At 45.6% G+C, this 23,718-nt stretch overlaps 1 protein-coding gene and 1 long non-coding RNA gene across 3 annotated transcripts in view; one reads left to right on the top strand and one right to left on the bottom strand.

Annotated features, from left to right (window-relative positions):
* The window catches only part of LOC308593159, a 350,716-nt gene that overhangs the window by 116,981 nt on the left and 210,017 nt on the right, over positions 1–23,718 (top strand). The gene's annotated exons all lie outside the window — the stretch shown is intronic.
* ZNF704 (zinc finger protein 704) overlaps positions 1–23,718 on the bottom strand; it is a 55,825-nt gene that overhangs the window by 20,836 nt on the left and 11,271 nt on the right. For both annotated transcript variants that reach the window (XM_081204743.1, XM_081204742.1), the window contains exon 2: positions 14,588–14,835. In XM_081204743.1, the coding sequence (XP_081060869.1) occupies positions 14,588–14,835 (248 nt within the window). The remainder of the gene's footprint in view (positions 1–14,587; positions 14,836–23,718) is intronic.

The raw sequence follows: 23,718 nt of genomic DNA on the forward strand, positions 1-23,718 counted from the left end.
TCATTAACAAAAAATGGTATCAAATAAATGCCCCTAGGGTGACAGGATTACTCAGGTTGTATTTCCCACCTTCGGCCTTGGGTCTTTCTTGGTGCTGTCCTCCGATTCAAGGGAAGGAAGACCCAGCAGCTGGATCTCATTCAACCTAAGATGGAGGCAAGTCTCTTGCTGGAATTTGCCAGCTGCCAGGCAAAGAAGAAGGGCTGATCAGCTGTAGGTCGTTCAGCCCATAATGGAAGCAGGCTTTTCCTTACTGGAAGCTGGTGTTGGAATCTGGAGTAGCATCTGTAACTGAAGGACTTTCCTTGCTCATAACAACCAATGCTCACCCCTCTTTGCTCTGCCCCTTCCCTGCGTTTGTTAGCATCTGGTTCCCTACTGAGAGAAACAGGGTGCTAGACTAGGTGTTCAGCAAGGCTCTACTTTCTCATTACTCATATCCTTTTTACACAAGCGACAAAAGGAGACAACAGCAGTACAAATGCACCTTTGCATGCCCAATTACCATTTACACTTGCATGCCAGTGCAAGTAGATAAATAAGTACCGCTGTGGCAGGAAGATAAAAGGTGTTTCCGTGCATTCTGGCTCCCATTACGGTGTCCCATTGCACCAGAAGTGGTTTAGTCATGCCGGCCACATGACCCAGAAAGCTGTCTGTGGACAAACGGCGGCTCCCTCAGCCTGAAAGCGAGATGAGCGCCGCAACCACATAGTTGCCTTTGACTGGACTTGACCATTTACAACAGTGCATTCAGTCATTAACTTGAATAGAACTAAAACTGTTATCTGTTAATTAGGCATGCTAAGTGCTCCATGTTTGGCAGAATACAAATCTCAAAATAACAGACATATTCTCTGAGGCTTTATGTATGCACATGCTAAGCACTCCATCTCCTTTAAAAGCAGTATCTAGACTATTTTTCATTCAATCGCCTATTTAGAATGGTGTAAAGAAGACAGGAGAGTGAACACACACTACGAAAACGATCCATCTATTTGTTTCTCAGGCTAATAATTCACCTTTTAAAAAAAAGAATACAGTGGGGGGGGTTGGGTTCCATCATTGATTGAAGCCCTTTACTCTAGTCACTTTTCTGTTTCTTACATTAGCAATTGTCAGAGCTGCTTCAAGATCCTAGCTCACAGAGGATCACGCTAGCCAGCGGTCATTAAGTAAAAGTCTTTATTGAGTTACAGTTTCCATTCCCAAGCTGCTGCGTGCAACTCTACGTCTAATGGCTAGATCGGCGAAGCTCCGTCTGAGTCTCCGCCCCTTGTGCACCAACTTAATATCCTAGCCCTGCTCCACCTTTTCCGCCTGACTGCTCTCCTCTGGGTCCCTCTGCCCCCCGGGGTCTCTTCCTTCCGGGATTCTTCTGACGCCGACCCCCCGGAACTCCCTGTCTCCTTGCGCCGGGCTTTAGGACCTGGCTCCCTTTCCTGGCTGCCTACTGCGTCACTTTCCTGTGCATTTGAACTTGGCGCGCGTGCCCAACCTTCCACTTTCCGTCTGACCGTTTCTTCGCTCCCCGATGGAGGTGTGGCCACTCATGACTCGTGCCCTCCCCCCTGTTGCGAGCTGCCAGCGCTTGATCTCTGGCGCTCTTCCTCTTCCCTGCTCTCTGGCTGTGACGCTGGTCCCGATTTCCAACTGCTCTCCTCGGAGTCCCCTCTGGCCCTATCTTCCTGGGGTGTCCCCCTAGGCTCCCCCCTTGCCCTGACCACTGGTGCTCCTTTCTGTGAATCTTCTGATTCACTGGAAAGACTCGGAGATCTCGGGTCGTCGTCATCACTCATCTTTTCTTCTGCCTCCTCCCCCTCGCTCTCTGTTTCCTCCCTTGCCCTTGCCTCTGCTCCTGAACCCCTGACATCCATCCCCCCCTCGAAGCCCCCCGTTCCCCCCTCCCCTCCTTCCGGTGCGGGAACTGGGTGCTGCTGTGTCAGAGGGACGAACGTCGGATACAGTTCGCTTCCCGTGGCGGGCCTCCATCTGAAGTCTCCCGGTTCTGCCTCCCTGCTCTCGTCAACGACGGTCACCTCCGCTTCCATCTCTGTGCCGCCGTGCTCGAAATCAGGGTCGTCCCCGAAAACGTCCATGTCCGTCTCTCCCTCACTTCCTCCTGGCGGCGTTGCTCGTCCTGGACCTTCCAGCCACTTCTTGCGCCACTGCTCCTCTGGTCTATCGTCCCACCAATACGAGGGTTCTGAGGCAGATCCCGAGGGTGACCCCTCCGTGGAACGGGCGTCTCGTATCGGGTCCTCGTCCGAGTCGAACCCCCGGAACGTGCTGGCAGAAAGCGTTGGCGTGAAAAGCCAGTCGTCGAAAAAGTCTGCTGGCATTGGTCTATGTGGGAAAAGGGTATGAAACTCGTCTTTGAGCAGAGGTTCGTCCAAGGCGTAGCCCGGCACCCAGCTGTTCGCACTGGCCGGGGTGCCCTCCTTGGCGAGAAGGTATTCTACCCCTTCTTCCCCCCATCTGGAGTCCAAAATCTCCGTGACTTCGTTGATGCGTTCCTTCTGTGCCACTCCCGCGTGCCCGGTTCCTTCTCTGAGCGGACTCGGTGCCGTTCCTGGTTCCTGAAACCTGTGCGGTGCCTTGTAGGGAGTGAGCACCGATCTGTGGAACACCGGATGCATTCTGGAACCCTCCGGAAGCGCCAGCCTGAAAGCCACCGGGTTGACCTGCTCTTCGACTTGGTAGGGCCCCAGTTGCTTATGCCCCAGCTTCTTCTTGGCCAACGACCTGGCCGGCACTGCGTGGGCTGCTAACCAGACCCAGTCTCCCACATGGATCTCTTCGCCAACCCTTCTGTGTTTGTCCGCTTGCACCTTGTATGCATGTTTGGCCAGCTCCAGGTGTCGCCGCAGCTGATCGTGGACCTCCTGCAACTCCGACGCGAACGCATCTGCTGTCTGCGGCTCCCCCTCCCCCATCCTTTCCAGTCCCGGGAAGGTTCTGGGGTGCCTCCCGTTGTTAGCGAAGAACGGCGTGACCCCCGTGGACACGTGCTTCGTGTTGTTGTAGGCAAACTCGGCGAGCGGCAGGTAATCCACCCACGTCGCAGGCTGTTGATTCGCATAACATCTCAGGTACTGCTGCATGATGGCATTGACCCGCTCCGCCTGCCCGTTGGTCTGCGGGTGTCTCGCCGACGCCAGGTTGATCTTGACGTTCAGGAAGCCCATCAGCTTCTGCCAGAAATTCGAGATGAACTGCCGCCCCCGGTCGGACAGAATAGACCGTGGCAGACCGTGAACCTTGAACACGTGGTCTATGAACAGTTTGGCGGTTTGCTCCGCCGTGGCCACCTTGGCACACGGAATGAAATGTGCCATCTTGGAGAACAAGTCCACCACCACCAGCACGGCCGTCTTGCCCCTCGAGCTGGGTAGATCCGTGACAAAGTCCAGGGCCACTCTCTCCCATGGTTCGACCGGAGTTTGCAGCGGTTCCAACAGTCCGGCCGGCGGTTTGTGCACCGGTTTGGCCCTCTGGCAGGTGTCACACCTCGCCACGTAGTCCGCGACCTCCCCTCTCATTCCGGGCCACCAGAAGTCCCTGGCGACTAATTCCACCGTCTTCTCCTTGCCAAAGTGCCCGGCAGTGGGCGCGTCGTGCAGCTGCTGCAGTACCTTGGCGCGAAGTTCGTCTCCCGGCACGTAGATGGCCCCTTTACGAATGAGCAATCCATCTCTCAGCTGGAACTCATCGGTCGCTGCCGTGCCCCTGTGCACCTCTGCCATCTTTGCTTGCGCGAAGGAGTCATCCTGCAACGCTCGCCGCACCGCCTCCAGGTCCACTGTTGCAGCAGCGCACGCCCACACTGTTGGTGCGAAGATGTGCATGGCGGCCACTGGCTTGGCGTCCTCCAGATATTGTGGCTTACGAGAGAGAGCGTCCGCCATGATGTTGGTGTCCCCCGGGACATACTCTATTCGGAAGTTGAAGTTCGCAAAGAACTCAGCCCAACGTATCTGCCTTTGGTTCAGGAACTGTGCCGTGCGCCAGTGCTCCAGATTCTTGTGGTCCGTGCAGACCTGCACCGTGTGCTTGGCGCCGATCAGGAAGTGTCTCCATGCTTTGAATGCTGCATGAATGGCCAGCAACTCCCTGTCCCAGATGGTGTAGTTCTGTTCGGACTTGCTGAGCTTCCTGGAGTAAAACGCTCCCGGCCGCCAAACCCCCTGCGGGTCTTTCTGCAGCAGGACTGCTCCCACGGCTCTGTCCGAGGCGTCTGTCTCCACCCTCATCGGCCTGCTGGGGTCGACATGCAGCAGCTGCTCTTCCGACGCGAAGAGACGCTTGAGTGCCTGAAAGGACTGCTCCGCCTGCTCTGTCCAGATGAACTTCTTTTTCTTGGAGCTAAGCGTGTCCGTGATGGCCGCTGTCTGCATAGCGAAGCCTTTGATAAACTTGCGATAGAAGTTCGCGAAGCCGACAAACCGTTGGACCTCCTTCCGGTTGCGTGGGCTCTTCCAGTCCAACACCGCTCGAACCTTGGCGCTGTCCATGGCGAGCCCCTTGTCAGACAACTTGTAGCCCAGAAAATCCACCTCCTTCACGTCGAATTGGCACTTCTCCAGCTTGGCGTAGAGCCTATGCTGCTGTAGCCTGCTTAGCACTTCTTTGACGTGTCTGTCATGCTCCTGCTGCGATTCCGAAAAGATCAGGATGTCATCTAAGAAACAGACGCACGTCGTGTAGAGGAGCCCTGCTAACACGTGATGCATGAACGCTTGAAAAACGTGGGAGCCATTTTGCAATCCAAAAGGCATAACTCTATATTCGTAGGTGCCCAGAGGCGTGAACATGGCCGTCTTCCACTCATCCCCTTCCCGCATGCGAATGAGGTTGTACGCCCCTCGCAGGTCTAACTTGGTGAACACGCTGCCCTTCCGTACCTTTGCGAGGAGGTCGTCGATTCGGGGCATGGGGAAGTCCGATGGCTTGGTCACACTGTTTAAGATGCGATAGTCCACCACAAGTCTTTTTTGGGGCGTGTCCCGCTTCTTAACAAAGAATACAGGACTGCCCCCCGCTGCCTTGGACTCCCGGATGAAACCGCGCTCCAAATTATGATCTATGAACTCTTTGAGTTCCTGCAGTTCGTTCTCAGACATGGAATACAGCTTCCCTTTAGGCAGCGCCGCCCCCGGCAGCAGGTCAATTTTGCAGTCATATGGTCTGTGGGGGGGTAGCCTGTCTGCCTCCTTCTCGCAGAAAACCTCCAAAAATTCTGCGTACTTGTGGGGAATCGCTTGCAGCGTGCCTAGCAGCAGCTGTGACTCCTCTTCCTCTCCTTCCTGCCGGGGAACGATGCAGTGTTCAGCACAAAAGGAAGAGCCGAAGGTCAGCTGCCTCTGGTACCAAGCCAGCGTTGGGCTGTGCTTGTCCAGCCAACTCATGCCCAATACAATGGGCGTGTCCGATAGTTGAGTGACGTTGAAGCTGATGATTTCCTTGTGATTCCCAAGGCGCATCACCATTGGTGGCGTCTGCTTCACCACTTGCCCCCCTAGCAGCTCCCTGCCATCCACCGTGACCACCTGCAGGGGCAGCGTGGCCGGCAGCAACTGTATAGCGTGCCGGTCTACAAAGTCCTGCCCTATAAAGTCCGCATTGCTTCCCGAGTCAATGGTGATTGGCACGTCCATGGTGATTCCATTGGGCAGCTGGAGCGATGCGGTGAGCCTCACTACTGGTTTGGGCGGGAGGGGGTCCATGGGCTGTGAAATTTCCGGGGACTTCTTCACTGACACGTCTGGCTGGGCCCCATTGCCTCTTCCTCCAGCCAGACATCGTCGTTTCCCTGCTGTGGTCCTCCTTGTTGCGTTGCTGCAGTTACCATTGCTGAGGCTGCAGTGTGCTTGTGGAGCCTCCGGGGACACTCTTTCGCCATATGCCCTGGATCCTCGCAGATGTAACACTTCCTGTTCCCTCTAGGAGGCTTCGCTTTCACTGCTGCCGGTGCTAGGGCTCTGGCTGCTGACTGAGCCCTTGCACTTCCAACCTCCATAGGTTCCACCCCTCCTCCTTGTGGAGGCGTGGATTGCGCACGCGCTGCTTCTCTGGGAAGGAAGGAGGAGCCCCTGGCTGGTTCGCGCCCTCCACGCCCTTCGTCCCTGCTCCACGGACGTTCTTCCAGCCGCACCCCCACGGCTAGCGCCCTCTGAACGATCTCCTGCGTGGTCCGGGGTCTCTCCCCCCTCGCAATTTCATCTTTAACAGAGCCGTGCAATCCCTCCCAAAACAGGTCTCTTACAGGAGCCGAATCCCTGTCCCATTCCAGAGCACTGACCAAAGCGAAAAAGCGGGCATGATACTGCCTTACGCTGGCCCTCCCTTGTTTCAGTCCATGTATCTGCTGCCGAGCAAGATCCACGTCAATGCTTGATAAGAAACACCCATCCATCGCTTTAATAAAGGCATCCGCATTTTGGAGCGCCGGATCCTTATCCCTCCACAAATTGCGCAGCCATGCTTTAGCATCTCCATGCAAATGGGACATGATGAACCCCACCTTCTCTTGCTCATCTCTAAAGTCTTTTTTCAGCAGTTCCAGTGCGCACATTACATCTGCTCTAAAGTTGGGGTACTGCTGCAGGTTCCCATCGAAGTGAGAGACCAGACCGCCTGTTGGTCTCGCCAACCCAATTCCCTCCTGTTTGGGTGTCAGTTGCCCGTGCTTCGTAAGCATGTCCAACCTGACCTGGAGATCCCTGCAGGCGGCAGCTGCCTCCTCCTCTCTCTTCCTGGATGCGAGAGCCTCGGCATTCAGTTGTGACACTGCTTTTCTGAGTTCCTCTATCTGCTGCTCAGCCGTCATGTTGTCTGCCGTTCGTGAGCTAGCTAGTGGGCACCTGCTTCTCTCCTCTCCTCGAGGCTGTAGATGCCCACAATTAGGGGACGGAGCTTACTGTCAGAGCTGCTTCAAGATCCTAGCTCACAGAGGATCACGCTAGCCAGCGGTCATTAAGTAAAAGTCTTTATTGAGTTACAGTTTCCATTCCCAAGCTGCTGCGTGCAACTCTACGTCTAATGGCTAGATCGGCGAAGCTCCGTCTGAGTCTCCGCCCCTTGTGCACCAACTTAATATCCTAGCCCTGCTCCACCTTTTCCGCCTGACTGCTCTCCTCTGGGTCCCTCTGCCCCCCGGGGTCTCTTCCTTCCGGGATTCTTCTGACGCCGACCCCCCGGAACTCCCTGTCTCCTTGCGCCGGGCTTTAGGACCTGGCTCCCTTTCCTGGCTGCCTACTGCGTCACTTTCCTGTGCATTTGAACTTGGCGCGCGTGCCCAACCTTCCACTTTCCGTCTGACCGTTTCTTCGCTCCCCGATGGAGGTGTGGCCACTCATGACTCGTGCCCTCCCCCCTGTTGCGAGCTGCCAGCGCTTGATCTCTGGCGCTCTTCCTCTTCCCTGCTCTCTGGCTGTGACGCTGGTCCCGATTTCCAACTGCTCTCCTCGGAGTCCCCTCTGGCCCTATCTTCCTGGGGTGTCCCCCTAGGCTCCCCCCTTGCCCTGACCACTGGTGCTCCTTTCTGTGAATCTTCTGATTCACTGGAAAGACTCGGAGATCTCGGGTCGTCGTCATCACTCATCTTTTCTTCTGCCTCCTCCCCCTCGCTCTCTGTTTCCTCCCTTGCCCTTGCCTCTGCTCCTGAACCCCTGACAGCAATGATCCAAAAACTTGACTGTTTTACACTCTCCTGTCTCTTTCGTGCATCATACATGCCAGGTAGTGTGCAAATGCAACTCTGAACATTCAGTATCCGTTGAAAGGATGGTTGGGAATATACACTGCCTTGAAACTAGAAGATGTTAACACATATTATTTGTTCCTGGTTAGCCTCACACCTTCCTTTCCTTTCTCTTATCTGCTTGTTATCCTTGCTCCCTCTTTTCCTCAGTTTCTTTTGTTGTATTCTCCTCTACTAAAATTTGATAGCAATTTTGGAAAAAATCATGTCTCACTGCTCTGAGGGCATTATATAAACCAAATAAATAATACATTTAAAACAGAGCTGCAATTTCTGACCACTGGTCATGCTGCCTGGGGATGATGGGAACGGAGCCCAGCAGTAGCTTCTGGTTTAACTGTTCCCCATATGTGTACACATATGTGTACACATAAAGAGATTCAGTTTGTATTAATACATCTCTCTGATTTCCACTGAATTTGTAATTGCGAGAGACTACCTATGGAGACAGCGACGGGGGTGGCGCTGTGGATTTAACCACAGAGCCTAGGACTTGCCGATCAGAAGGTCAGAAGTGTGAATCCCGGTGACGGGGTGAGCTCCCATTGCTCGGTCCCTGCTCCTGCCAACCTAGCAGTTTGAAAGCACGTTAAAGTGCAAGTAGATCAATAGGTACCGCTCCGGCAGGAAGGTAAACGGCGTTTCTGTGTGCTGCTCTGGTTCGCCAGAAGCGGCTTAGTCATGCTGGCCACATGACCCGGAAGCTGTACACCGGCTCCCTCGGCCAATAAAGCGAGATGAGCGCTGCAACCCCAGAGTCGGTCACTACTGGACCTAATGGTCAGGGGTCCCTTTACCTTTACCTATGGAGACAGTATAAAAGGATTAAAGATGCTCAAACAAACTAGTGATCTGACAAACCCTAATTGAGCTAAATAGTTTCCTTTTTCTTTCTTTCCCCTGATTTTGGAGAAATCAGTGGGAGGCTACCTATTTATAAGCAACATATGTGAATTCACTATTTTTCTTAAACCACACACTTATCTGAAACAAGGATGAATTGCAACAAAGTCAGGCTGCAGACTTGGATAAAATCCAGCAACATGAATTGCAGCTGAACTACAGTCTTGAAGCAGATCTGAAGCTTTCAGTGTGAGTCGTGTTATGTATGTATTATACCTGCACTGTAGATGTGGTGCCAGAACACAATTCATTGCTTTAGTTTTTCCACAAGCATGGTTCATGGGATACTAAGCATCTGACTTCTTTTAGACTGATTATTACACTTACTCGTTTCTTATGTCCCTGAACCGCGCCTGAACGTTTTGAAGGAAGGGGCTTGTGCATATTTAACACAGCATAGCATCTAATGGCATTAAGTGCTGTATTGTCATGAGTTAGTTTTGCTTCGGTAATTGCAGATATCATCAGCACTGTGCATAATTCATATCAGTTCCTTTCTACACAGGTGCTCACTCTTATTTCCATATCAGTAATTAGTGCTTGACAATGAATGTTACCTAACCTGTCTAGGTGAAACAGACAAATCTAGTCACAATACAACTCTCTAGGTGACTGATTTAACTGTGCAGACAATTGGGACCAACCGTTCTGAAAGTAAACTTAACAGCTCTGATGTACATTGGCCAGCCAGAAATGCACATTTCGCCTTGCAACCCTTACTCATATTTCTGTTGGGGACTCATAGCACTGCTTCCTTGCCAGTAAGCAGGATCTATGCCACGTTCCATTGCATGGCTGCTCCAGAGCCAGTCCCAGAAATAAAGGGTGGTATCCAACTAAGCTATACTCAGATTCAACTCACCTCAATCAGCAAGATCCTTTGAGGGGGGCACCTCTGGTGGGTCTCATGCCTCTGAAGTTTGCCTGACCTTCACAAGAGATGAAACCTTTAGTTTGACAGGCGCTGCCCTGTGGAACTCCCTGCTAGCAGAACTTTGGGCAGGAAGTTCTCTCCCGCCTTTGAGATGTCATTTGAAAACTATATTGTTTAGGTACGCATCTGCAATTTGAATTTTCTCTTTTAAACCCATCAGCATTTATGGATTTTAAAAATTGATATTGCTATGGATATCTTTGTTCACTTTAATTTTATATGCTGCAATCCACCTTGCTACATGTTTCTTAATTAATATGCAGATTATAAACACACAGATAAATAAATTAAAGAGAGTTGGTGATATGCCTGTTCCTAATTGGAACTTAATGGGCCAGTCCCTTTGGGCTTCAGATCAAAGAGAAAGGACGGCCAACAGCATCATCACTGAGGAATACAAGAATAAGCAGAATTTCATTCTGAGACAATTTGTCAAGAACAATTCATTTTTTTAAATTGACCGACTCCTCTCTTATATGGGGATTTGTATTGCTCTGAGCCAGGGGTCAGCAAACTTTTTCAGCAGGGGGCCAGTCCACTGTCCCTCAGACCTTGTGGGGGGGCGGACTATATTTTTTTGAGGGGAAATGAACGAATTCCTATGCCCCACAAATAACCCAGAGATGCATTTTAAATAAAAGGACACATTCTACTCATGTAAAAACATGCTGATTCCCGGACTGTCTATGGGCCGGATCCAGCACCCGGGCCTTAGTTTGCCTACCCATGCTCTGAGCCATGCAAGGAATTGAGACAAATGCATTTTTTTGACAACTAATACATTTGATTTTCACCAAGTTGAGTATTTTGACCTTCAACAAAGTGATCCCCACTTTGAAGTAATTCAAAAGTGCCAAAGAAATAGCAGCATTAACCTTAACTATTGTCCAGAAGTGCTGATGCATTTTTAATATCATTTAGTAAAACTAAATAAAAATTAAAAGAGTTTGTTTTGCTATGATGATATTTGACAGGATCACCATCCTATTCTATGCTGCACCCTTATTCTTATTCATTATCTTTGTAAAGAATTTTGAAACTCAAGAGACTGCAAATTCAACCTTGTAAATAATACAATTATATTAAACAATATTTGGAGGTTTTTTTTAATCGCATGGGACAATTCTCATCCATTTTCCTATATCAAGCAGCAAGCACTCTCTAGTGACACCTAGTGGCTGTGATGCAAACATGCTCTTATGCTGTATTTTATGGTGACTGGATTGTGCTGGTTCCACATAAACTCCAAGGTTATAGGCACAATCTAGATAAATTTAGGGCCAATGGAATTAATAAGGTTAAGGACACAATTAAGCACTGCTGTGTCATTAGAATTAAACAAAGAATGTAAATAATAGTTATTTTTATTAATTGTGCATGTTAATATACTTCTAAGCTAACACCAGAATGAAGACAATGGATTGTATCCAACTAAGACATACTCTGTAGACTTGAGTTAGTCATGGCTATCCTAAGATATTCCTAAAACATGTAGGAATTTTTAAAATCTGTTTTTTTAAAAAAAAACCACTTGATGGACATTATTTTTATATTGCAGAATTTTCTATCAAGTTCTGTTATGTTCATATATTTGTAGATGAGAAAGCGGTATTATTTTTATTCACTCACAAATATTTCACCTACATTTTAAGAAGCAAATACCCAAAGAGAAAAATAGGTTTTGTGTAGGAGTGTCAAAAAGCAAATTCAACAAGACACATCACAGATTCAAACAAATCCTTCTGTTCATGGGCTGATATGCAAAAAAACCACCATCAGGCATGGCCTAGTGCATTGAGTCCTAGAGTGATATGAACCTGAGAGATACACATTTAAAACACCACTGTGTTTGTGCCTTTGTACAAGACCACTGAGCTTCAACTGGTGGCTCACGCAAGCTCAATTAAGGCATGCTGTGGCTACCACCATTTTGATAAAAATTCTATCTCCCCTTTTGTGTGCTTTGCCAATGGAACTGGGGTGCAAAAAAGTCGGGGGGGGGGGTGCTGACGAATGAAAGGGATGCCAGAGGGCATTTGTGTAGCAGGAGCCAGCATGCAAAAGTCTTGTGTTAGGCTGTAGAAGCAGCAGAAAAAGAGAGCAAAAATATAAATTCACTAAAAGTATAAAAAATACACTAATAGTCAATACCACATTGGAGTTAAACTTGAGTCCTATGTCTGAAAAGACTTTTATCGTGCTAAGCTACCAAGAATATTATTGGGCAATGTTAGCAAGGAGAATGTGAGCCATGATGTTGGCTGGTTATTACATCTGCTGCAATCTTTGATGAGGTTTAGGATACAGCTTGATTCAAATTTAATAAGCCATGGCATACTAGCCTGAAAACGAGCACCTGGGGCACTTCAGCTTTGATGCTCCCTGTCATTGTATTAGACAACAGTGACTGCAGGTGTAATTGCCTAGCTCATGATTTGCTCTCTCAAGGTTCCCTTCTATTGTCAAGGGACCAGAGGGGTAAGAAGAAGAAGAAGAAGAAGAAGAAGAAGAAGAAGAAGAGGAGGAGGAGGAGGAGGAGGAGTTTGGATTTGATGGCATTAAAAGTTGCCACAATTGAACCCTGATATGGCAGATTATATCTACACAGCTAGATTATGGTCTTGACCATTTTAAAAACAAACAAATCTATCCCCTTTCAATAAACAACCACCATTTAGTGTATGTCCTTTGCTTTCTGTAATTTCCTACAAAATTGCAGTTGGGGCTCTTTAGTTGATACCCCATTTTTATTCAGCATCGTTGTTGTTATGGTATGGAATTGCCCTGAAGAAATAGCCATTACTACCCCTGTTCTTACAATGACCATTCAACAGCACCACATATATAAATATAAAAAAAGAGTCTTACCTCCCTCCTTATACCTTCAGCTCCCTTTCTTCCTTATTTTATTTTGCTATTTCATTATAAGCTCCCTAATGGCTGCAGCACCAAGCAATTAGTGAAGGGGTTCAGGGTATCAAATTCTAAAGCTTTTCCAAGAGGTCTAATAAACTGAGAGTGGATGGAGGCAGAATCACAGCTACAACCGAGTGCCATAACTTCCAACAAATTTCCACAGGAGGTCCAGTAAGTGACCAGAACAAAATCATGGGTGCCAACTACCTCAAACTCTGGGGAAGGTTTGTATTACACAGAATGGTTTCCATAATAATGCAAGCACACTTATGGTAAATATACTTTATGAGTCTTTTGTTAATGCCCCAAGGCAAGCACTGAGGGAGAGAAGGAGAAGGAAGGAGGGAAATAGGAGAAAACACACAGTTCTGCCATTGAGGATAAGGGAGGGAAAGGTAAGTCTCCTGAATGAAACTTGCAGCAGTTAGTACAGATGCGGGGGGGGGGGCGTGTCATCTGGGGAATCAAGAGGATTTAAGGTGTTCCAGAATCTAGGTATTTTGTAATGACTCCGAGAAGGCTGCCTGCACTGATTTCCTATGTACTGCACTAGAATGAAATCTGAAATCCAAACCCTACCCGCCACTGCAGGGACTTTGGACAGCTACTGCTGAGTCCACAGCCCAGCCACTTATGGTGACTATGGTGGAAGGAACAGGAGAATGATTGGGGCTGATCCCTGCACCACCTCCAGGCTGTTGCAGTAATCCTGTATGGATCGAGCCTGACACTGGCCAGCAACAGCCTGAGTCAGGCTCACTATCCACTGAATCTCAGACTGTTCAGCCCCGCTCTGCCCCCCTCCCCAGAATGTCTCCCATTTTGCAGTTTTCCACTACCAGGTATACCACTAGCAGGCTTCCTGCCCACATGGCTTATCTGTGGCCAGAAAGGGCAAGTCAGTGGTGACTGGCTCCATCCAACCCCTCCCACAGGCAGTGTTCAAAACTCTAATTGTTCTAGGCGCATTTGCGGCAGGGGATTTCATTAGTGCAAGCAGTTGCTGAGCGCAGTACTACGCCTAAGATTTCAGATTAAAACTGCAGAGTGGAAGGAAAGGAGGACCTTTTTCTGCCTCCCCACTTCCAACTACTCTCTGAAGACCAGTGGCGTAGCGTGGGTTGTCAGCACCCGGGGCAAGGCAAGTAATTTGCACCCCCTACCCCGTGGATTTGCGCCCCCTAACCCCCAGATGTTGCGCCCGGTGCGGCCGGCCCCCCCTGCACCCCCCACGCTACACCACTGCTGAAGACTGGAGAAGAGACCCCATTAAGAATATTAGGGGGGTGGGCAGGGGAAGGACTGGACCATGTGAAAAATGAACATAATACTTTAGCTGCAGTTCATTCATTTTCAGCTTTGGATTCTTGTTATTAAAAAAGCACACCTAGCCATTCCATTGTTGCGCCCATAACCTAGGTTTAAGGTGCCATTTAGCTTCTAGCTTTCTAAAACTGCCCATAGGGGTTGTGGGTTTGATTGCTCTGCCTCTTGGTTTTATACCCATCCTTCAAATTCAGTTTCTATTCTATTCCCCTGCAGCATGACAAAGAAGGGAAGATGGAAGCAAAGGCACAATGCTCATTATTCGTTTAATGAAATCATGGTTTATCAGACTAAACCAGACTGAAATTATTATAGCTGAATCAGGCCTCTGAGTATAGTTTAGGACAGCCTTACCTAACCTGGTGCCATCCTGATGTTTTGGATCAGAACTTACACCAGCACGGCTATGAAATTGTCTCACCTGTCATATGTGTGGAAGGATCTCTGCTTTAGTATATTCCTTGCTGGCATTGCTCACGTAGTTTATATTTCATTTTAAACAATTTACTATTATTGATACCTATTTTACAATGACAGGACTGAAGTAGTAGCAACTGGCCCAAGGCTGCCCAGTGAATCTTATAACCCAAGTGGTCCATATTGAACAATGACCACTAACCTCCACAACACACACACACATTCAACCTGTAGGATGCGCTATATAGTTTAAATCAGAAAACCCCAACTTGCTGAACTTGGAAGGCTAGTCATTTTGCCACCCTTTCCTGCTCTTCAGGCTTCCCTACCTTGCAGGAGGCACATCAATATTTGAAGATACAACTTTGCGTTTCTGCTCGAGAAGGCAGATGGAGCGGGTGCTTTCTTTCTCGTGCTCATGGACTCTGCCAGGTTTTTTGGTGTCTGCTGTTTTCGAATCCTCTTCCTTCATCGCCAACAGAAAAAAATGTTGGTCTGACAGTTTTTGATTCAGATCACTTTTTAGCTCCTCCTGCTGAAATGCTGCGAAGGTCATTTCACGCTTTATGCTGGTTGCCTGAAAAATTAAAAGGGATTATTAGATTTCTTGCAATTCATTTGCATCATTTTAAAAAGAGGGGGCAGACATAGCCTCCAGACATCCAATTCTATTTAGCAGCTCCGACTCACATGGCCAACCACTTTGCTTCGCAGGCTTCAGACAGAAACCTCTTCATTTCCTTTACTAGAGATATCTGCAAATTGTCATGGGCACCCCATTGACAGGGCCATCCACATATCAAATAAGAGCAGCAAGGGCAAACAGAAAGGTGCTCTTGGTGGGCACCACCCAGCCTCAGCTCTAGAACTACCTTGCTCTGTGCGTTGGGGAACTTGTGGTCTTCCAGATGCTTATTAGACCTCAGCTTCCATCATTCCTGACCACTGGTCATCCTGGCTGAAGCTGATGGGAGCCGAGTCCAACAACCTCTGGAGGGCCACAGGTTTTCCCACCCTTGACACAGAGGAAGGAAGACCCAGCATGCTCTCACAGCAGGACCATCTTGGCTGTGAATCCTGGAAGACTTGCTCTCTGCCTTGCAGGCCTTTCTTTTCCCACCTGGGCTAACTCCAGCTACCAAAGCTGAGGCTGAACAGACTCTTGGGCTAGGGTATTGTTGAGGTGGGATGGTTTGCGAATGTTACTTATTATTTTTTGTATCTTTATTTTATATCTTATTATGATTTATGTGGAAATTGTTCAATATGTGTACTTTCTGATGTTTCATTTATTGCCTACGATGGTTTTTGTTAATGTTGGTAATTACGCATGTTGCAAGCCGCCTTGAGCATGACTTACATATTCTTAGAGGTGCTTAAGTGTCCAAACTTATTTTAAATTGCAGTTGTCATGTTTTACTGCTTTGTTGTTTGCTACTCTGGCCTCTTGGGGAGGGAGGCTGGGACAGAAATGGAATTAATAAACAAACAACAAATATATTAGTGAAAATAGCATATAAAATGTGTTATATTAGGGGAAACTGCTCTCAGAAAATGTTATATTAGGAACTAATTCTGTTATTTTTTTTAATAAATAAAAAATCACAAACTGACGTGGAAATGTACTGAAATGAATTTAAAACTGGAAAAATGAGTAACTGAAACAGAAATGGGTAGCTTTGTACAACTTTGCTTGTATCTAGCCACACTATGACCATGTGTGTGTGTGTGTGGAAGGTAAAAGACCCCTGACCGTTAGGTCCAGTCACAGACGACTCTGGGGTTACAGCGCTCATCTCGCTTTCTGGCCAAGGGAGCCGACATTTGTCCGCAGACAGTTTTTCTGGGTCATGTGGCCAGCATGACTAAGCTGCTTCTGGTGAAACCAGAGCAGCACATGGAAATGCCTTTTACCTTCCCGCTGAAGCGGTACCTATTTATCTACTTGCACTTTGATGTGCTTTCGAACTGCTAGATTGGCAGAAGCAGGGACTGAGCAACGGGAGCTCACCCCGTCGTGGGGATTCGAACTGCCGACCTTCCAATCGGCAAGCCCTAGGCTCAGTGGTTTAGACCACAGCGCCACCCACTGTGAAAATAGTCCTGTGCAAAAAAAAGGTGCAGCTTCAGTCCTGAAGACCTTTTGTGAAACATGAAGGTTTTGGTTAAAATCTTGATGCTTCCAATAAAGTTTATCAATAATAAAAAAACAAAATAAATGCAACAGATGCATAGTAGTTTGAATACATGGATGGGGAGCGGAGTTCAACATGGGTATTATCGGGAAACACTGCTGGTTATTGCCCAGTGCCAGTTTATTTTTTTAAAACTGTAAAAATAATTATGCTGGTTTAAGGTTACTGTAAAATACAATGAAAAATTACAGTGCAAGCCCATGCACACACTTAAAATGATTAGAGGCAAAATATTTAAACACATTTCCCATTTTGTAGTTTCCTTGGAAAGCCTTCTGGCACTTGTTTCAAGAGTAAAACCAGAATGATTACTTTAAGAACACAAATGGTATCCAAGCTGAAAGCATTAGTCATATTATACTTCTCAGCATGCAGCCAAATGACATATTGCCAAGAAAATATGTTTCCCCTGTGTTTTGCAAAGCAAAAAGCTCACAACACAACACAACCAACAATTGTAAACAAGTATACTTTTCACTTTAGTAATAAAGGTCATGTTTGAAAGACAGATGAGATTTCCTGTTTTGAAAGTTGATTTTTAACCAATTATCCTGAAGAAATCAAATACTAATTCTGGGACAATTCAGAGAACCACTGTGTGCCTGGCACGTACCTGACATGTATGTGCATAGGTCAGCTGTCCAACCAAGGTGCAGAATTTGGTGGCCAGGCTGCTTACTGGGGCATGACGGCTTGAGCATATTACACTGATCCTGGTCTGACTGCACTGGCTGCCAATTAGTTTCCAAGCCCAATTCAAAGTCCTGGGTTGTTGCTTTTTACCTATAAAGCCTTAAATGCCTCAGGACCACAATACCTCAAGGGTGGCCTCTCCCCATATGAACCAACCCAGACCCTGCATTCATCATCTGAGGCCCTCCTTCATCTACTTACTCTACAAGAGGTTTAGAGGGTGGCAAACATCATAACGGGCCTTTTCTGCAGTGGCTCCCTGTTGGTAGAATGCTCTCCCCAAGAAGGTTTGGCTGGCACCTTCATTATACACCTTTAGGTTGTTGTAAATAAAAATATGCCCTTTTCCCTTATGGGGTATCCAAGAGCCCATATAGAGTCCTTACATAGGTTCCCTATTGGTAGGAGAAAATAACAGAGGCCAACCAGAGAATATTGAGAAGCAAAGCAGCTAGTAAGCTTGATCTTTATTGATCTGTTGCAACAGGGTACCCCCCTCACACGCAGGAGAGGAAGAGGACCCAGAACAATGGCCTGCAAGGCCTTATAAAGACTTTTGAAATTCCCCTTCTCTAGATCAGGACCACCCCCAGAAACATTATGCATACATCACAGAAGGGGTGTAACCTAAGACCACCCCTCAGGTACATCCCACCTACATCACAGAAATTTAAATGTTGTTTTTCTCTTCTCCTTGTTTATCTCCTGTCTAGCAGGTTACTTGATTGGATTTTCTGGGGAGCCTGGCCATTCTTTTGTAATGCTAAAATACTTATTTCCTGGGCCAGGTCACAGGCTCACACCTTATTCAAACACAGATTAAAGGAAGAGACAATGGGGAGGCTTTTCCATTTTTAACCTTGCAGAGACAGGATTTGGTCAGTTTAGGAATCAAAATGGTTCCACGTTGGCCTGAATCAAAATGGTTCCATGTTGGCCTTCCTGTACTGATCTATGTATGTGCAGTTATGAACATTACTATATATCTAAAACCATAAAATTCCTATCACAATTTCCCCCCTTTGGGGCTAGAATTTTTCTTAAAAATTTTTGCCCCACAAATAATAACATCGTATGTTGTAAATGGATGTCTTTGTATGAATATATCATATAAAAATAACACATGTTGCGTTTTGCTACTAAATTACTTGTGGCATTCTAACACTTTGGGAGAGACCATTTACTCAATAGTGTTCTATGCTTTACACCTAGCAGGAAGGTAAGGTCCACTAATGACTGAAAAGTGCAGTTTGCTTCCCCCCCGCCATTTTTGTGTTCTCAGGTGTCAAGCTAGCTGTTTTGTGGTCTCACACCGACAGTGCTACAGCAACACATCCTGTCTGTTGAATCCCCTCAGGGCTTTCATTTAACCATGTCGCCTGGCATTCACCATAGCTGGCACAGGTTTTGGGCATCTCGTGAGGGAGAGGTCTTCGCCTTGGCCTTTAGCTATGGGATTTTATTATAGGCTGTGGTCTTGGGCTCATGAGAAGTTGCTCACTTGCACTTAAAGGACCAAAAAGCTAATTGCAGCCTGGATACACTTGCCCAATTCAAACTGAGTCCAATTTGAATTTATCTTGCCCCATGGTTCTCAACTCTTCAAACCAATCTGTTAAAAGAAAACCATTCTTAACAAGGGCAGTTGTCCAAATAAGTCAATTTAAGTCTATAAGGGATCATTCCTGCTAAACCAAAGCATATCCACCTTCATGTTTCTTAGAAGCTTCTCCTTGGTAAAGCAAGTTTAGGGAAAGTTGGCAGAGTGCCAGGTGGAACAATGAAATGTGGTTATAAATTGAGCTAAACATTGGACTACACAATAGTGTGAGCTATTAGAAAGTATAAAATGCATGAGAATTCTCCATTGGTGTGTAAGCAATAAGACATTAAACATAAAACAGTTACACACAATAAATTGCCCCCCTTTGTGGAAATCACACTGTCAGACACATTTCAACATTCTTACATAATAACACATAATACAAAAAAATAATAATTAAATATCTGTTACATATCTTGACACAATTGTGATCTTTTACGTATGTATCTTTTGAATCCTGGAGCAGAGGCTTGAGGTTCAAGTGAAAAAATGTCCTTGCAATTCAACTCCTCCCCCCTTTGTCAGTTCAACTCCCCCCCCCCCGGCAGTCTATATCCTTTGAAAGAGATAGCTGTGGGCACTTTGAAAACTCTGGCGTTGCAGGTCTTGTGATGGCGAAGGGGTTGTTGCTGCTTTTCATCATTGCACATCTGTAGAAGTGATATCCTGTAAGGGGCAGGGTTTTGGGGGAGACTTAAACACAGTTAGACAAGAAAGGGGCAAAAGGCAAAAAGGATGTCTTCCAGTTTCCATGGGAAGCTGCAAATAATAACAATCTTAGTGGATTAAACATTTTATTCATTATCACATTTCCATGTAATTACTGTTATTATCTGCTAAGTTTGTTTGCTTTCCTTCACTTAATTTTTGTTGTTGTTGTTCTTTTCATATTATAAAATAAAAAATTACTCCACATGTATAGAAAGAGAACTGTAAAAATACAAAGGTTAAAAAATAAAAAGAAAGCAAAAAATTAGATTACCAGTCAGATGAAAACAAACTTGACACAAAGACATCAGATTTAGAAAAGAATTATTATTATATATATTATCAAAACCACGCAGATTACTACTAGACTGAAAAAAAATACAAAGGTTAAAAAATACAAAAGAAAGCAAAAAATTAGATTACCAGTTAGATGAAAACAGACTTGACACAAAGACATCAGATTCAGAAAATAACTATTATTAAATAGTACAAAGATATTATCAAAACCACACATATTACTACTGGACTGGAAAAAAAATGGGAAAACAATGGGGAAAACTTAAAATTCACCATGTGCTATCCAATAAAAGAACTTCATGAGACTGACTTTCAACATGTGATGAACATGTCCCCAAAGTAAAACACAAACACACAAAATGAGCTATGAGGAACCAAAAATAAATAAATGCTAAGACACACAATTAATAAGTAACCTGAAGTAATCTGTTTTGGCATTCTAACATCCCAAATGAAAATAAAAGTGTTTCTTGATGTGACATCAGCTGTAATGTTAATAGCGGAATACTGGGAAATGAGTTAATACCAATAAAAATGAATGGCAATTTTTAAGTTGTGCAGGTACCTTGCACTAGCCAAAATGACAGAATTAGTAAGAAATGCTCAGGCCAAAGGTAAACAAGTACCATTCCACAAACAATGTTTGGTTGTGCTTCGATTAACTTCATAGACATCATGGAGAAACTGATTAAATAAATGAAAACAGATTATTTGTAACTTAAAAAAAAATGTCAAAGGCACAAAGAGATAGAGGTCACTAATACAGCAGGGATTCAGACTTGTTTCACAGAACAGAAAGAAAGTTGCTGTTTGGCTTTTAGGGAAGAAAGACAAAAGAGAAACAAATGCAATTACTTTTTATAGAGTATTTAAATCACTTTTTGCATCCCCTCATTATCATTTGTGCTGTGGGAGAAAAGAAAGGACACTCTGTTGAAAGGGAAAAGTATTTCATGTGAGAGGTCTGTCAGGAAATGCTGTTCCTAAAATGCATAGGCATACACACACACACACACACCAAAAAAAAAAAAAAAAAACAAAAACAAAAACTTATAAAATTTAAATTCCATTGGGAGGCGAACCTTTTGTTAGCCCCTGGGGCAAGACATTAAGGGTGATTTCCCTCAATGGTTCCAAATTTTACATAAGGAAATTTGTATAGGTTTCAGGCTCTCCAAACCTTCTCTCTCCCCCCTCCTTTCTCTCTCTCTTTTGTAAGCTGATCTAGCCTCTGTGCATGTGCAGAGTTCATGCCTCAGCAAACCTTTTATACAATTGAAAATGTTGCATCTTTTGGCTCAATTAGAATAAGGAAGGGAAAGGTAAGGAGTAGATTTTAAAAATAGGGTTAGATTTTAAAACAAAAAAGAGAAACTCAGCAATTCAAGTATTCACCATTCAGCCCAAGCTTCCTTTATGTACAGGAAAGGGCTAATATCCCTCTGGCCATTCGCGGAACAATCAACCGCTCTCTTATTTATGAGTAAAAATGGCCAGAGCGTTAGAATTCATAGGATTTTTTAACATTCTCAGTCATTTCAGCCTTACCATTTGCAGACAAAAAATTATTATTATTATTATTAATATTATTATTTTCTGCGCCTTAATTTACAGGAATGGCCAAGGCTAATTGTACTTGATTATTCATTTGTATGTGCTTAAACTTTGAATTGACTTTTAAGTTTGATTAAAAAAAAAATAGTAGACAAAATGATAAATACTGTAATCACTCAAATGCTTGATATTACCAGTTGTGCTTCAAAACATCATGGCTTTTACCTCTCACCTTTTAAAACTAAAAAGCAAAGCTAGGCTGAATTTCAACTCCATTACCACACCAGAATTTAAGAATTACCCTCCAATGCTTGCAGACACATGGTCTTCCACACAGCCACAAATTGGGAGAGTTGAAAGGGACCCTGGGGTCATCTAGTCCAACCCTAAAATACAGGGTTCATAGCAAGATTTGTACTACCAGAAACACACACATTCACCTCTCACCTTTAAAAACAAAGAGCAATCTGGGCTGGATTTCAACTCATCAGCCACAAATTGGGAAAGTTGAAAGGGACCTGGGGTCATCTAGTCCAACCCTAAAATACAGGGTTCATAGCAAGATTTGTACTACCAGAAACACACACATACTTATGTACACAGACACAACTGGGGAAGAGATCACAAGCCATGCGCCTATCACAAACCATGCGCCTATCATGTACTAAGGAAAAAGAAAATAAAAGTACCCAACCCTTTTAGCAGATCTTGAAGCTAGTTTGAGTGAGAGTTTACTTCCTTAGACTAAAGAGTGCAAATTCCTATAGAAATTATCTTTAAAAGAAGATTGAAGTTAACATTTTTCCTAAGATAGGGAGAGGATCTTTTATAAAGCAAAGTTTAAACAGCCATAGATTTGATTTAAAAGGAATACAAGAGTGAACAATTTTTCCTGAACTTGCAGAGGAATAGTAAGCCTAATCTATGCCCCCCCCCTTTGCAGTTTCCTTTAAAGGAAGCTTACTCGGGAGTAAATTTACCTGGCACAGAATAAGAAGGAGAAGGGGAAAAACCCTGAAAGAGACAGAATGAAACAAGGGGGGGGGGGCATTTTCTAAGAAAAGAGGCCAGGACGTCTTATAGAGACTGATACCAGGAGCCTTACAATAACTCTTCTGTCCAACCAGATCAAAGTTAAAACTGGACTCAGATATTTTTCTTAGAAGGAACACCATACTTTCATAGGCATATGCTTAATGAAATACATACACTGCATTTTAGCTTGAGAGAGCAGTTGGCTCAACTAGGCTTTTGCAGCAGAAACATTAGGTTAACTTAGACTGGAACACAGGTGTACTTGCAAACTCAAAAGTTACAACAAAACATTTACCATTAGACTTAAATCGCCCTCCTCACTTAAACTAGAGGAAGGAGGTGGGGTAATTCCCCTTTCAGAACACAAGTAGCACGTATACAGGATTTTACCACTTGGGAGGAAAACTCTTTTAGAGCCTCTCTCAAATAACAAACATTTGCACACTCCATTCTCCATTTTGTCTTGCTTTAAGATTGATAAGGCTCAACATGGCTTCCTTAGATTTAGAATTTGGAGCAAGCTTGCATTTTTATTTTAGATGGCACATTTAAGATAAGCAGCTGCTGGATGTTACCGAAGTACAATTTAAACACAGGAAAAACGTTTCTTAAACACAAATTGAAGGGGACTGTCAGAGTCCAGGCGGGAAGTAAGCACCAACTGGGCTTCTTTCACGCCAGGGGTCTGGGGACTATTTTTCTTTTGACTGAGGTGCACCCATTTTCAATTAAAAGGGTTTTGGACCTGGGCAAAACTCCGAAGGGTCCGGAAAAGGGGAAACCTGGACAAAAAAAAAACTTGGGGATACCTGGACAAATCTCCGATGGGAAAAACCTGGGGATCAGAGGGGAAAACTTGGGGAAACCTGGACAAATCTCCGAGGGGAAAACTTGGGGATCCAAGGGGAAAAAAACCTGGGGATACCTGGACAAATCTCCGAGGGGAAAAACCTGGGGATCCAAGGGGAAAACTTGGGGAAACCTGGACAAATCTCCGAGGGGAAAACTTGGGGATCCAAGGGAAAAAACCTGGGGATACCTGGACAAATCTCCGAGGGGAAAAACCTGGGGATACCTCACTTAATCTCTATTCTACAACTCACAGCAACCTCCCTGCCTTTTACAATCTAACTCAGAGTCCCTACTGAACGCTTGCACACTTGCAATGCCAGATTGAGACTCAGAAATGACAAAGAAGGAAAGGAATCAGGTGCCCTTGCTTTCTCCGCTCACAGGTCATCTCTAACAAAGATCGCCATGGCAGAGGTGCGGCTACACCTGGGAGTTATAGTTTTGGGAATTATAGTTTTCAGTGCAGAAGAAATTGCACAACCTTTCTGGGCAAAACTCCGAAGGAATAGGTTGGCATACAGAG

Source organism: Podarcis bocagei (genome assembly GCF_964188305.1).
Source record: "Podarcis bocagei genome assembly, chromosome: 8".
Lineage (NCBI taxonomy): Eukaryota > Metazoa > Chordata > Lepidosauria > Squamata > Lacertidae > Podarcis > Podarcis bocagei.